The following is a 16,453-nucleotide window of genomic DNA, read 5'->3' on the forward strand; positions in this document are numbered from 1 at the left end:
GAAGGAGTAGTAGAAATTGATATGATCAGATCATCAGATGGAGATGGGAGATAAGAGATGGGATAGTTCATTCCTTTGGGACATATTTAGAAGTAAAGAATCAAAGCCCCCCCCCCCCCTCCCCTACTATGATCATCATCATCAAAATCTCTCATCGTTTCCGATGAAAACAGGCCAAGATCTTCTCTTTTTCTCTCTCTCTCTCTGTATTTTCTTTTCTGTTCCTCTCCTTAACATAAATAAATAAATAAATAAATAAATAAATAAATAAATAAAGCCTACCATACGAATCGAATCGCCTCCCCTCTCCCTCTCCTTTAGGGCTTTCTCTAGGGCTTGTTTGACACACTCTACCCTCAAAATTTCAAATTATCTTCTATGCTAACTTCTTATTCCCTTTGGGTTATTTAATCATCTTTTATTAACGAGCTTATTTGTTACTTCTTCTTTTTTTATCTAAAAAAAATATTTCATTTAATTTTTTAACTAATTCAATAAACTAAATGAAAACAAAAATTATTTATATTTTATATATATTAATTTTATTTTTTTAATTATTGTAATGGTGATATTGACAACTCAAATTATACAGTGTGTTCAATGTTTACTTAAAATTTATATATCATCATTGACGCTAGACAATACATTAGGTCTAGTTCTTAGTTATTAAAATAATTAATAATATTATTGGATATAGATAACTAGTTTTTATCAATAACCTAAATAATCTTTTAAAATATTGATTACGGCCGGGACACCACTGCAAAACAATCGCACTATGAAATATGTGTATTTCCTTCCAACTTCCAAGTATATATATCATCATTGATCATCGACACATTGCAATGTTTACCCAAAATTCAAGGGAGGTTTTACCTTTTTAATGTTAGAATTTTACTTAGGACTAGTTTGATTCATTCTACAAGTGTGAATATGTCACATAATTTGTTATTAAAATAATTTTAACGAATAAGTTACGCAAATAAATTAAATATATATATAATTAAATAATCTGAAATAAATAAATATAAATATAAATAGAGCTAAACGTATCAAACAAATCAAATGTTAGCTATGTGAATGACCTAAAACTAGTCATTATTACTCCTATTTGAATAAGATTTGTTTGTTTGAATGAAATGGTAAAATTTAAATTAATTAAGTAAAAACTTTAAAGAATATTAAAATGCAATATAGATAATTTAATTGATATGATTATTGAAATAATATATATATAAAGATGGATAAATTAGAGTTTGTTCAAGTATGTTTTTTTTAACAATTCCGAGAGAGAAAAAATTAATGAGGGTGGATGATTTTATAAAAGTGATTAGGAAACCTTTTTTCCGAGTCTTTTGGCAAACGTTCATCTTGAATTAGAATCGAATTCTCCTCATTATTAGTAATCTCGAATCGAGCCTCATTATTATTTTATTTTTTTTTTGTAAAAAGACATAAAAAATATTGACGTATATATAAAAATAAAATAAATAATAATAATTTAAAATATAAATTATTTTAAAATTTTAGTTAATGAATTGAATGATTTAATAAATGAGAGAGTTAAAATAAAATTTAATTTTAGTTGTGTTATTAAAATAATTCGAACCAAATATTCATAAAAGTTTATAAAAGGCATTGTTCTATTTAGATTTTTTAAATAATTTATTCAAAATAACTTCTCAACAATTATTAAATTTTATTTATATATATCAATATCCTTTAATCCATTCTTTAAGATCATCGACCATAATAATTTTTTATTTTTTTTTTTAAAACCCAATTGCCTAAATGAAAGAATAAAAAAGCACATGAGGGAGAGAGAGAGTAACAAGTGATTGAAGGTCAAGTAATTAGATTTGAGTAGAGCTTTTTAAGGAAGAAAGGAGTAAAAAAATAGTTTGACCAGTGTTATCTCTTATCATACAATAATAATAATAATAATAATAATAATAATAATAATATTACACAGGAGGTAGAGAGTCATTGATCTATTTCCAATGAGAAGAGAAGTGTAATCCTTCCTTTTTGTCGACCGATGCGTCGCTCTCATCATGGCTGCGACCCACGCTTTTGATCACTACGTAGTACTGTTGTTTGGCTGTACGTAATTAATAATAATAATAATATTATTATTAAATGCATTTCTTTTGCTTGCAAACTGTACGTGGCCAATGGCGCCCTTTGTCCTCATTTAGAAAGAGTCTCACTAAGGGATGGAAGTAAATATAATTCATTATAACAACTCTCCCTATCCCCCACATAATTTAATGAACATCCCAAATATACATGCTCTTCTCATTTAATTAAATTAAACCCTTTTAAATAATAATAATATTAATACATACTCTTGCTCTATTATTAATGCAGCTGGTCAATATTATTATTAATAATAATAAATGAACGGTATGTGACGTTTCTTCTCTCTTTCAGATCTCCAGTAAAGTAAAGGAAGGAAGGAGAAAGAAGAGAGTCAGAGAGTCATGATTGAATCATTGGGAGTCCACCTACATATAATTATGCCTCTCCTTTCTTCCCTTCCCTTCCACTTTATATTAATTATATTAATAATTTGATTTGAGATATTTGATGATAATATTTTAGTTTCTTTGTGTTTATTAATTTAAATTTTGATAAGGTAAAAAATATATATATATATATATATAATATTTTAATATTTTTTTTAATAAATTAAGTGATGTAATTTATTAAAATAAAAAAATAAAATAAAATAATATTTAATTCATCGTGAAAACCTACCTAACAATCTTGTATATAACCCCTGACCCCATCTTTTAAAATTGTTTTGTTAGAAAAATAATCTTAATTATTAAAAGTATCCATGAAAGTGATTAATTAAATTATTTAATTAATGATATAAAAATGATCTCTTTGACAGTGCTATTAGAGAGGTCACTCTTTTGATTGTGAGTTTTTTTTTTTTTTATCAAAAACTAATCCCACTACTTTATTTGAATAAATTTAATTAAACTTTAAATAAAAAATGATATTAGCTTAAAATACATTATTTATTTTATTTATTTCACATATGAAAAGAAATCAAAGATTTGTAAATAATAACATAAATTATAAAGGAGAAAGCAAATTAATATTTACTTAGAATATAAAAAATTATTATTATAAAGATAAGTAAATTAGTTAAAAGAATAGGAAAGTATTTGCAGAAAGTATGATTGTTCCAAGTTTGAAATATAAATAAATATATAAAAATAAATTGTTCCAAGTAATGAAGGCCATGCATGCCATGCATTTTTTTCAGACAATACTAATTATTCGGGCCACTCTGCCAACTAATCTTATATGGGGAACAACATTAATTAATTAATTAATTAACAACACCATAAAATATCGGTTAGCATAGCACATCATGATAAATATATTTATACTTTATTTTTTTCATAATTGTAATTGAAATTTATTTTAATGGCATTCACATCATGATACTATCTATGTCATAATTTATTGTGCTTCAAATCAAATATATATTAATTTTATTTATTTTCAATCATCATCTAACTCAACTCATAAAATTTAAATTTTAAATACATCAAAAATATTATACTAGTTCAACCCATTAAAAATTAAAATAAATTATTTTTTCAGTAAACAATATATTTTTAAAAAAAAAAAATTCTAAATAACCCAACATCAAACAAACTATTAAGTGTGTGTCTTGATCATATTTTCTAATGGGTAGTTTTATTTATGTGATCAACTTGCAAATTAAATACATGCTCACTAAGTCCAAGATTATTGTTCAAATAAAGAAATTACATTATCAAATGAATTGACTCATGCAAAATGATCAATACCAAATGTTAAGTTAGATATATATATATATATATATATATATATATATATATATACATATATATATATATATGTGGTTTAATTTCCTTTTCCCTCTATAGTTAAAATGATTATTAATAATTGATGAATTAAACTAGTGATTGTCAACCCACCACATAATGATGACACTTAATATGACGTGAATAATCGATATTGAGTCCCGGAAATTACAAAGATGAATCAAAGTGGAAGTTTCCCATAGTGCCTTTTAACTATTTATTTTATATTTTCACATATATATATATATAAATCAAGTCAATCTTGGATATTTGAAACAACTATTTGACTTTGGATCCTCATATATGGACCCCCTTAATTTATTTATTAATTTATTTAGAGAAGTAGGATTTAGGCCCTCATGGAACAACCCATCACTTTAATTAACAATTAATTAATTAAGAAAATATCAAACTTGACTCATTTATTCTCTTAGACAAATCTAAACCCTAAATCTTTTAAGTAGTCCACCCTTTCATTTTGATCTAGATTGCCTAGCTAGAGAGACGTCTAATTAAGTGGGCTTGGCGGGTGGTAGAATTATTAGCTAGTAGGAGGACAAATGAATTGAGAGAGAAAGTGGCAGACAAGTTTTAATTTCATCTGTCAACGAGTGAGAGAGCACCCATCTTAATTAGGTTCACATTCTTAATTTACCAACTTTAATCATCATTATAATTAGACTTCAAATTAATCATTATTATTGCTCAAATTACAAATTATTCTTCTAAATTCCTAATAAATTAAAAAAACATGTGATTGAAATGAACTCCCAACTACCCAAAAGATCATTAATTTTATGGTTTTCCGTTTAGGCTAAGAAAGAGTATATATAGGCATGGGCATGAGATAAGAAACCACTTTGAGACAGTAAGTGTTATAATGCATGCGCCATTAATTAACAAACTGAACCCACCAAGGCACGAACTCCTTCCATTCAGGGATTTTCTTGTTACATTCAGATTTTTTATTTTATGTGTACTATATATTATTATTTGTTCACATTTAATGAATTATGACGCTGCCTTGCCTTACACGTAAAATTTAGACAAATATATATATAACTAATGTGAATAAGATTTTAATTAAATGGGCTCAATGATTTTTGCGAATAATTAATAAGTTTTACGTCATCAAATAGCACGACAATATTTAGCAAATAAGTTAATGAATTAAACTAACCTTAAGTCTCTGATGCGTTGTATCTGCTAGCTAGTGTTAGTTATCAATCACATCAATTCATTTAAGGTTAATTAATATAGTGTTTCATTTGATTGTAGATAAAAAATTGCACCATGACCCATTAACAAAAGGCTATATAGTGTTATCATTTAAAGGGTTAAAAAAATAATATCCGTGCATGTGCCTCCTTCCTTTCTAGCACAAAACTCAAGAGTAGAGGTAAAAATATAGATTATATTATAAATTGAACAACTAATGAGACTATGGTGAATTGTTTTTGAATAATTATTGTATAACAAGGTTGGTTATCTTTTCTAATATATATACATATTGAAAACACTTCATTCCCCCACCCCACCCTTTTGGTTATTAAAAATACTAGGAGAATTTTCTTGCATGCGAGGTAAACGAAACGAATATATAAATGATAATTAAGACAAAATTTTAAATTTTAAAATTTTTATAAAAAAAATTGAATTACAATATATTATTATCAATAAATGACCCTATTCTATCGTTACTTAATCAAATACAATAATCATAAAATTTCATCTTTATTAAAATTTGTTATATAAATAATAATACATTTAATTCAGTTCTTTTTTTATTTATAATTTTACACATAAATTATAAAAAAATTAATAATTATTTAAATTCTATTACATAAATTTTACTATTATATTGTGTTTGACATAAATTTCATATTATCATAATTGTTAGACACTAATTATATAAAATATATAAGTTTGAGAAATTTGAATAGTATATATATATGTTATTCTTTTACTTATTTTTTTTAATATTGTATGAAATCTATAATCTCACATTTATTATAAAATTTTCTTTTATAGAAATTTTGTTGAGACTGAGACAACTGAAATAAAATCTTGCAAATATAATCAATATTTTTGTTTTAAAAATTTAGTTTTTTAGTTTTATTGATTTATTTTCATTTCTTCATTTTTTTTAACGTAAATTATCACATCTTCTTAAATTAAAAAAAAAAAATATTAGAAAAAAAAATATTTGAACGAAATATATGTTTAGCTTCTATTATATCCTCTCAAAAATTTTAAAAACAGTTTATTATTATTTAAAAGTCAAAATAATATTAAAAATATATGTGCAATGTTTATTAAAAATAATACTAACTATTTTTATATTTACACCATAAAATTCTTGTTTCAAAACTATATATATCTATACATAAATGCTATTATATATATAATTATTATTTTTAAATTAAACAATAACATTGATTATTATTTTTATTAAAAATAATAATAATAATTAAATTTTATAATATTTTGTGTAAAATATTTATAATAATATTATAAAATAAAATAACAAAAATTTATCCATTATTTAAAACATGTCAAAATATATAGTTAAATATATTAATTATTGTTTGAATATATATATAATATTTATTATATTTTTTTTATTAATTATAAATAATTAAAATATTCATATTATTCTTTAAAATACAATTTTACTTGTAATTTTATTATAAAATATCTAACAGTGTTATAAAAAAATAAAAGAAATAATGTTTAACAAAAATTATATTTTTTAATTTTGAAAAATCTTATTAAATTCTTTTTTAAAATTAATATTTTTTTCTTCAAAAATAAATTTAGACTTATTGACATCTCATTGATAATATTGTTGTTTCTTTTTACCATTTTATAATGAACTCTTATTATTGTTTATTATTAATCTTCAAGATTTTTACGGTATTATTTTACTTATTAGCTTTTTATTATAAAGTAAAAATTTTATTTAAAAAAAATCATATTCATTCGTATTTAAAAATTAATTAATTTTTATTTTTCACCCAAATTAAGTTTCAACCTAGCTACTAATTTTTTACCTTACTTTAAATATTCTCCAATTGACATTATTATTAATTTCGTTACCTTACTTTGACATTATTATTAATTTGGTTACCTTACTTTATAATATTTTGTACGTCTTTTATCATATTTTATTACTAAATTTTGTAGAAAAAAATTGTAAAAAAACTAATATTCATTCAGCTTTATAAAATGATATTGATATTTTTTTTGACACTCCAGAATAAATTCAGAATTTATTAATCTCGTGACGTCATTTCAAACATTTCTCAATTAACCTTATATTACTCGTTATTTCACTTCGAGCACTAATATCCGAGTTATTTAAGATGTTGGTTAATTAATAATTTTGTATTATAAATTATCTTATCATTTTATAAAAAAATAAATTATAGAATAATATGATTAAACAAAAATATAGTTAAATTTTTAATTTTAAAAAAACTAATAAACTATAAAAAAAAACTTCGGACTTATTTTAGACAATGTAAAATTTAAACAATCTATAATTATCTTTAATTAGACTTCATTTTAAGCATTATGTACCGATCATATCCTTATTTTTGGCATTCTCTAATCGACCTCTCGTATTATTAATCTCGTGATTAACACTCACTCTGTCAATTCGAACAATAATTTTTCTAACCCTCGAATTCCGACTCACCTATACTATTATATCTTATATTTCAAATATAATATTGATAATGATTAAATAAAATTATAGTTCAATTTTTAATTTAAAAACAACTAATATTCTACCAAAATAAATTTCTAACTTACTAATATTTGTAACATCGCTTTAAGTATCTAATTAATATATAATTAGTCTTCACTTCGATCATTTTGTACCGATCTTACCTTTACATTTGACATTATCTAATCAACCTCGCATATTACTAATTTTGTGACTAACACTAAATAAAATTTATTTAAAAATTTAATTTAAAAATAACTAATATTCCACCAAAATAAATTTGAACATACTAATATTGTTATCTAATTTTAAGAATTATCTAATTGATCTCTCATTATAGATATTCCTTCGAATAATTTTTACAAATACTTCTGATTTTCCAATTAACCACAAGTTCACACATGCATTTGTCATCTTATTCTTACTTTTGACATTCTCTATCAACCACAAATTCACACATATTTATGTAAGAACTCACATATATCATCATATCCCTATTTATAATCTTTCCAATGACCACAATCATCATTTGTATTTATGTAGTGATTCAAATATGTCATCACATCAAGTATACATCCATCCATTCTTAATATGAATAATCATTCTCCCAATCTTTTAATTTTGCAATTCACATCAATATGCACAATTACTTTCAATTTAATATCTATAAATTCGCATCATCACTTGACACTCAAACTCTGATCTAAAACACTTAACTACTAGACCACGTGTGATTGTTGAATTAAAATTAAAATTGTTTATATATATATATTTAATCATTGTTAATTATTAATATATAATGAATAAACAAAATTAATTAATTGTATAAATAACATATATATATTTTTTTGAACTTATCATTTGTTAGAGACTAAATAGTAACGTTTTAATTATGAAGCAATTTTTTTATTATTTATTACCTAGTTTGTGAATACTCAAAGTTATGAGGATTTTTTTTTTTTCCGTTTACCACTACGTAAGATTTTCGATGTTATAACTTTTGCAAGATATAATTATTTAAAAGTTATATATAAATGTAAGTAAGTAGCATTAATAAAAGAGGTAAGAGTACTGGCATGGCTAGTCTCTCTGATGCGTTCAATCTCGTTGACATCTGATATCATGAGAGAGGAAAAAGCGAGGCTTTTGAGAAGAGAATACAAAACAATTCACCAAATATTTATTAATTAACAGCTCATGAAATGCAATTGTTTTCAATAAATAAATGATGATATATTATATATGTAGTAGGAGTAGGTCACGTGAGAAAGACAGACAAAACAGACAACGACGAGGAAAATAACTATATAAGGCCCAGAAATGTAATTAATTAATAATTTATATATTCAAGAAAAGAATGATGAAGAATATGGCTATACCTACCTACCTATGATCATGATGCTCGTATATGGCTTTGTGCTTTGCCTTCACAATATTCAATATTTTTTATTATTTTAATTTCATTTAATTATGCCCATCTAAGAAAATGCTAAATAAGATTAGTACGAGAAAAAAAAATAATGATACTTAATTATTTTAAAGAGAGGATAATTATTTTGTTTGATAAGAAGACTTAAATGATATTGAATTATTAATACATATAAATAAAATAAAAAATAATAATTTAAAATGGATGGTATTTTAATATTTTAATTAATAAAATGAGTAATATGATTGTTAATAAATTATTTATTAAAAAATAAATTTTATTTAGATTATTTTAAAAACCCAAAAGAGAAAAGGGCTCAGTTTTAAATAAAAATTCTTGAAATAAATTTAAAACCAAAGATCAAACAAGTTTTTAAATGATTTAACGTGGATCGTTAAATTTAATTTATTTAAATAATTAATGGAGTTTATTGAAATAATGAATAGGTCAAGGAGAGATGCAACTCTATCTCCTATTTGAATTTAATTAGAATTAATTCTTCTAAAAAAAAATAACCACAGAATGTTTGGTTCATAAAACACTCCTAGTACAAGCCAATTTTTTAAAAATAAAATTCACTTATTATATATATAAATGTATATATATATATATTTCAATCAACAAATTTTAAATAAAATATTTTATAAATTTTAAATATAAAAATTATTATATAAGTTTAACCAATTAAAAATTTAAATAACTTTTTTTAAACAATTTTTTACAGAGTAACTTTTGAGACATCCTCTCCCGTTTTAGATGTGCTCACTAACTAACTGTACAGTCTGTCTGCTTAGTGAAAAACCTGAGATAGTTTGGCGGCCCAGTTTGAGGAAGCATCTTTTATATGGGCCTTTTTGTTTTACAAATGTATATGGATTTGCCAAATAAATGTTATTTGATAAAAAAATATTTATCATCTAAAAAGTTGTTTTGTATTTTGATCCAATAAAAAAAAATATTATATGATCCAAAATTTGTATAAAACCTTCTTCTTTCATATATTTTAATTAATTAATTATTTTTTATCTAATTCAATTACATTTGTTAAATAATGAAAATTACTTTGATTTTCCCTTTAATTTATAATTACAACTATCACAAATTATAAAAATACTGCAATACTTTTGTGATATAATTATTTAATATATCTTTATTAATATTATTTCTAAATATAATGTTTAACAATTTATTTGAATTATTTTGTAAAGTACAAGGACTTTATTTAGTGTTTTACATGAATCATAACGGAGCAAAATTCATCGAAGCCTCTTCTAGGGTTTTGTGGGGGAAGAAACATTTGTAAAGACAGAATGGTCAGTTACTTTGGAAACCATTTCTGAATCAATGGAAAACCCTCGTCCTTCCTCCTCAGTTGAACCAGAACCCAAAAAGCTCAAAATGTCCACCACCACCACCGACGAAGACGACGACGACGTATTCCGCAACACTGAAGTCACTGCCGATGGCTCCGTTTCCGAAAGGAAGCAACGATATAAACGCCGCAAAATCGCGATATTCTTCGCCTACTGTGGAGTCGGCTATCAAGGTATGCAAAAGAATCCAGGAGCCAAAACCATTGAAGGCGACCTTGAAGAGGCTCTGTTTTCAGCTGGCGCTGTTCCTGAACAAGACCGTGGAATGCCCAAACGTTACGATTGGGCACGGTCCGCTAGAACCGATAAAGGTGTTAGTGCTGTCGGACAAGTCGTATCGGGACGCTTTTACATTGATCCTCCTGGTTTGATCGATCGACTCAACTCTCTACTCCCTTCACAGTTTCAAATCTTCGGATTCAAGCGGGTTACGGGATCTTTCAATGCGAAGAAGTTCTGCGATCGGAGGAGGTATGTTTATCTTGTACCCGTTTTTGCACTTGATCCGAGTTGCCACAGGGATAGAGAGAGCGTGAAGGCTAGTTTAGGATCCGGGAATGAGTTGGTTAAGTGTTTAGAATGTTCAGATAGAGGACGTAAAGTTATAGGATTGATGGGAAAGCGTACCTTCGAGTTGAGTGGTAACATTTCAACTGAAACTGAAGGCATTTCATTAGACACTGGTGCTGCAGGTCAGGAAATTGAGGGGTTTGTTGAGAAAGAGCACATTAATGAGAATGGCAACAATTCAGATGCATTTGTCTACGGTGAACGAGAGAAGGAGATGTTTAATCGAGTTCTAAAGCGTTATGAAGGAACGCATAACTTCCACAACTTCACAACTAGAATAAAAGCTGAAGATCCAGCAGCCAAACGCTACATCATTTCCTTCGAGGCAAACACTACAGTCAATGTGGAAGGGATTGAATTTGTCAAGTGTGAAGTAGTGGGGCAGAGCTTCATGCTTCACCAGATTCGAAAAATGGTGGGTCTTGCTGTTGCAATCATGAGGGGATGTGCCCCTGAATCTTTAATTGAAACAGCATTCAACCCGTAAGTAGTTTGCTTCTGTCCATTCATTGTTCATATTTTCACACCATTGTTGTTGTTGTTGTTGTTTCTGCTTGAAGGAGTTATTCTATTTTTGTTCTTCAATTGTAGGAAACTTAGCATTACTGTGCCGACAGCACCTGAGGTTGGGTTATATTTGGACGAGTGTTTCTTTTCATCGTATAACAAGAAATGGAAGGACACCCATGAAGAGGTGTCGATGACTTCTTATGCAGAGGTGGCTCAGGATTTCAAGATGAAGCATATTTACCCTCATATAGCTTTAACTGAGGATAAGGAAGGTGTAGTTGCACTTTGGTTGCATTCACTTAATCGCCGCAATTACCCTGATTTGTACGCTTCAGACTATGTCAGGAATGGCGACGATCCAAAACATGTTGAAACAGCTGCGGCTGATGTTGAAGAATCAACAGCTGTTGTTGAAGCAGCTGCGGCTGATGTTGAAACAGCTGCGGCTGTTGTTGAAGAATCGACGGCTGTTGTTGAAGCAGTTGCGGGCTGATGTAACATAAATAAATCACAGGCAAGAAACTATATTATTCTGGTTTTAATTTATGAAATGATTGATTTTCAATAGTTGCAATGAGTTATAGACCATGGCCGAGCTCAAATAGGGTTTTTAGAGCATTTTGGCATCTGTATTTGCCAGACTTGGATTTTCTGGGTATCTTGTTGTTACTAGCTATCTCATTCTTGTTGTGTAATGAACCAATCTACAAATTAATTTATCTAACAAAAACAAAGAAGATAATTCTCTTATATTGCCAGAAACATAATTTAATTTCTTTACACCAACTATTTTTGGTTTTGGCAAAATAGAGCATCTCACAAATAAACTTTTGGCCTGAATTTGTATGAGTTATGTAAAAGTTGAGGTGTTAAAAATATTATATTTATTTAATTTTAAATTAAAGAGAACTAGTATCTCAAAATCATTAAATAAAGGAAGAATAGATGTCAATAAACCGTGTTCACAAGTGTTAATTTGTTTTGCGTGGTCAATTAATTGCCAAAATCTGGACGCTACCTGAAGAAGAAGAAGAAAGAAGCTACGGCTCTGGGAGCTCGACAAGAAATGGCGGTTGACTGGTCGGAGCTTCCACCGGAGATGATCTCCGCTATCGCCGATCAACTCAAACTCCACATTGATTATATCCGATTCCGAGCTGTCTGCAAGTCATGGCGACTCTCAACCAAAACCATCCCTATCCATCTCCCTTCCCAGTTACCATGGCTAATGCTCCCTCAAAACGGAGCTTACCAAACCCGTCGCCGCGGATTCTTCTCCATCTCCTCCAACAAACTCCACTTCCTCAACCTTCCTGAAGCCTCCCACCGTCGACGCAGCTGCGGTTCCTCCCATGGCTGGCTCGTCATCCTCGACGAGTCTCCTTCCATCTTCCTTCTAAATCCCCTCACAAGGGAACGAATCAATTTACCGCCTCTTTCAGTCTTCCCAAACGTAGTCGATTTCGATTTCTACCGCGTCGGTCGCGAGTATATCCTACAGTACGCTGCCGGCGGCGATACTTATGCCCGAAGTTTAAAGCACATGCGCGATTATTTCATCAAGAAGGTAATTCTTTCCACTAATCCGTCGAATGATTCTGATTTCATCGCGTTAGCAATTTTGAACCAATCAGGCGATCTTGCGTTCTGTAAGAAAGGCGACCAGTCATGGAGGATTATAGAAAACGCACAATCCTACTGTGAAGATGTTATATATCGCGGCGGCGACGGATTGTTTTATGCGGTGGATAATTTCGGGAAAATTGCTGTTTGTGATCTTCACGGAGATTCGCCTAGGGTTTCATTTATTGAATTGTCGAGGCAGAGACGCGGCGATATGCAGTATTTGGTGGAATCTTCCGGTGAATTGTTGCTTGTTACTCGTTATCTAGACTATTTATTCATCGACAATCAGTTCGGGATGGAGTTCAAAACAGTGGAATTTAAAGTGCACAAGCTTGATATCAGTGGCCCCCCGAAATGGGATAGAGTTGAGAGCTTGGGCAACCTGATGTTGTTCTTGGGCGAGAATTCATCAATGGCATTCTCAGCATCTGATTTCCATGGATGCAAGGGGAACAGCATATACTTCACTGATGATTATTCGGACTTGAGCTTTGATGGTTGTGTAGGGAATCAAGACATTGGAATTTACAACTTCGATGATGATACTCTGGAACAGTTGCCCTGTTATCCCTACAATTCAAACTTCCGGCTAAGGTGGCCTCCTCCCATCTGGATTAGTCCAAATCCATGTTAAGCCAGACAGACAGACAGGTAAGTTCAATCAATCAATCTCAAGTGTGAATTTGTGCCTTTGAGTGATTATGACCATGAATTGGACTTTGTATTTATTTATTTATTTATTTAGTTGTACTGCTGTAATAAGAAGTTCATGAATCCTGTGAATATTCATGTCAAATGAACTGGTTATGATTGAAGAAAGCTAATAAGGAAGATTGTATGTGTCAACTTAAATAATACACTTTTGTCTGCACTGGTTTTATATTGCCACTTCTTAAAAATACCATATATATATAGGAAACGTGTTTGATAGCCGGTTATTGAACCAACATAGAAGAAGATGAAGATGGTTAATCAGGTGGCGGCGGGGGGAGGAGCGTTCTGCATGTCCACCACCTTCTTCCACGAATCTCTGGCGGAAACTTCTTCCCACCACCTCCAAACATTCTTCCTGGACGTGAACATCTCTCCCCTGTCCGTTCTCATCAGCAAATACTGCACATTCGGGAGGTGAGAAAGATCTGCCAGTGTAAACTCCTCCCCGGCCAGGAACCGAGTCTCTCCCAGCCTGGTCTCGTAAATGTCCAGCACCTTGGCCAGCTTCTGCTCGTTCTGCTTTATGGCTCCTTGGTCTTGCTCGATCTTCATCATAGGGGCAAAGGCCAGCTGGAAGACGAGAACAGAGCTGGGTGGATTGAAGCTCTGGGCTTCTGCTTCCACCCATTGGTCTATTGAAGCTTTCTCCACTAGGTTCAATCCATAGAGACCCCTGTTTCCTTGATTGGAGAATTTCTCACTTACGTATCGACAAATAGCCCTGGATTCTGAAGTCACTTTTAGATTAGATTAGATTAGATGGAGAAAAAGAAAGAATGAGATCAAGAGAGAGTAGTTTGTTTACCAAAGAGAGAGATGGTTTCGTCTTGAAAGGCTGGAACTTGCCCAAAAGGCTAATTAATAAAACAAGATAATTATGAATATGATGAATAGAATGATGAAGTTGAATAGTTGTTGTTAGAACCTGGATGTTAAGGTAGTCTGTTTTCTTGTGTTCTCCTTTGGCCATATTGACGGGGACGAGGTGAAAGGCGACGTCTTTCTCTAGTAGACAGGCCAGTACACGGGAGACGGCAGTGGAGAGCGGTGGGCCGTACACTTTCACCGGTGGTGCCGCCATCGCCATTGTCAACGAAGAAGATTGTGGTGGTGCTGGTTTCTGCAACTCTTCCTCTCCTTCTTGTTATCCTTTTACTTTACTTTTCTTTATTTTTTTTCTTTTAATTATTCTCCTTACTTTATTCTTCCACTAGTCCTAGCTAGACATTTTGTATCATGAGTCTCAGGCTATTAATTTTTCTACAAAAATATTTTTTAAATCATATTTTATTCAAATTATTTATATTTTTTAAATAGTTACTTGATATTATCTAATAATTTATTTTAATAAACAAAATTAAGATTATTATTATTATTATACAAAGACTAAATAATATAATTATAATGATGAAAGAGGTCTCACAATAATAGATTTCTCAAGTTATGAATTCACAATAAATATGATACATGATTTTTAGTTGGTTAAACCATATTTTTCAATAGGTATGCTCCATTCTTTTCGTTATATTTTGTTTATGTTTTTTTTAGATCATAAGATTTGATAAATGAGATCTTTTTATTGATCCACCTGTTCTGGTCCTCTCACATATACGATAGGAGTGGTAAAACGGTAATAATTAAAAAAAAAATTATCATATAAAACTCACAAAACATGTGTGCAGAGGATCTCATTTGAAAGATTTTGGGGCATTTGTTGCCTTCCCTTGGGGCGACACGACACGAGGGAACACCTCTTGAATTATGAAATAATGTGCATAATGTGTGCCACATGTGGTCACTTCCAGGGACGGACCCATGATTTCGAATTAAGGTAGGCTTAAAAAAATTTTAAAGTGGATTTAAAATATTAACAAGAAAGTTTTGAAAAAGACAAGTATATAAAAATAAAGTTTTACCATTTTTTTTTAATGATTAGATAAAAAAGTAATGAATTATATTAAATTTTTTAAGAAATTAAATGTAATATCATATTTCTACCGTAATTTTTTTTTTCTAGGTGAGTTTTAGCCCACCCGAGCCCCTACATAAATTCGTCCCTAGTCATTTTTAAAGTCCTCCAACGGAGTTTGAGATTATGAATGAGATAGCGCAAATAAAAATAAAAGGAGGCAAAATGGAGAAAGCAAGGGTGATCTTGCTTGGCTCGATGACTGCTCATTCGGGGTAGAGTTGAATACTAACTTTGAGGCAACAGTAAACACGTGAATCTTGTCAATAAAGCCTAGGAGTTTTGTTATCAAGATATTTTTTTAGGTTTTTCACTATTTTCCAAGATTTTTTGATAATTCGTTCTCCACATAAAAAAAATGAACTTTTATAAGAAAAAAAGAAATACATTTTAAATATCTTGAGGTTAACTTTTGAGTTTGGACTATTGTTCAATGGTTTCTACACCCGTGTTTAGATAATGCAAATAAAGTTTTATTGTCTTTTACTAGAGCAAAACATAGCAAGCAGTAAATTGTTTGTATCGAAGGCTAGTGGATATTTTGGGGACCTAACCAAGCAATCTTTAATGCAATCTGCACATGTGATAAATGGGCCAGAAATGGGACTTATATATAACTAGTTGATATTTTTTTAGCAGCATCGCAGTAACCTTATCCGGTAA

At 29.2% G+C, this 16,453-nt stretch overlaps 3 protein-coding genes across 3 annotated transcripts; 2 read left to right on the forward strand and 1 right to left on the reverse strand.

Moving 5' to 3' along the window:
• The first annotated feature begins 10,282 nt into the window (after positions 1-10,282).
• On the forward strand, positions 10,283-12,199 carry LOC124933003 (tRNA pseudouridine synthase A). Its single transcript, XM_047473727.1, has 2 exons — positions 10,283-11,454; positions 11,563-12,199. The coding sequence occupies exons 1-2, from the start codon at positions 10,373-10,375 to the stop codon at positions 11,972-11,974; spliced, it is 1,494 nt and encodes a 497-aa protein (XP_047329683.1). The 5' UTR covers positions 10,283-10,372; the 3' UTR covers positions 11,975-12,199.
• A 264-nt stretch (positions 12,200-12,463) lies between these two features.
• LOC124933004 (F-box protein SKIP23-like) lies at positions 12,464-13,995 on the forward strand. Its single transcript, XM_047473728.1, has one exon. The coding sequence runs from the start codon at positions 12,548-12,550 to the stop codon at positions 13,739-13,741; it is 1,194 nt and encodes a 397-aa protein (XP_047329684.1). The 5' UTR covers positions 12,464-12,547; the 3' UTR covers positions 13,742-13,995.
• Positions 13,893-15,007, reverse strand: LOC124933005 (glutathione S-transferase PARB-like). Its single transcript, XM_047473729.1, has 3 exons — positions 14,747-15,007; positions 14,627-14,675; positions 13,893-14,549 (listed from the first exon to the last, which is right to left on the reverse strand). The coding sequence occupies exons 1-3, from the start codon at positions 14,906-14,908 to the stop codon at positions 14,080-14,082; spliced, it is 681 nt and encodes a 226-aa protein (XP_047329685.1). The 5' UTR covers positions 14,909-15,007; the 3' UTR covers positions 13,893-14,079.
• Positions 15,008-16,453: the final 1,446 nt, after the last annotated feature.

The sequence above is a fragment of the Impatiens glandulifera genome, chromosome 3 (assembly GCF_907164915.1).
Source record: "Impatiens glandulifera chromosome 3, dImpGla2.1, whole genome shotgun sequence".
NCBI classification, from domain to species: Eukaryota; Viridiplantae; Streptophyta; class Magnoliopsida; order Ericales; family Balsaminaceae; genus Impatiens; species Impatiens glandulifera.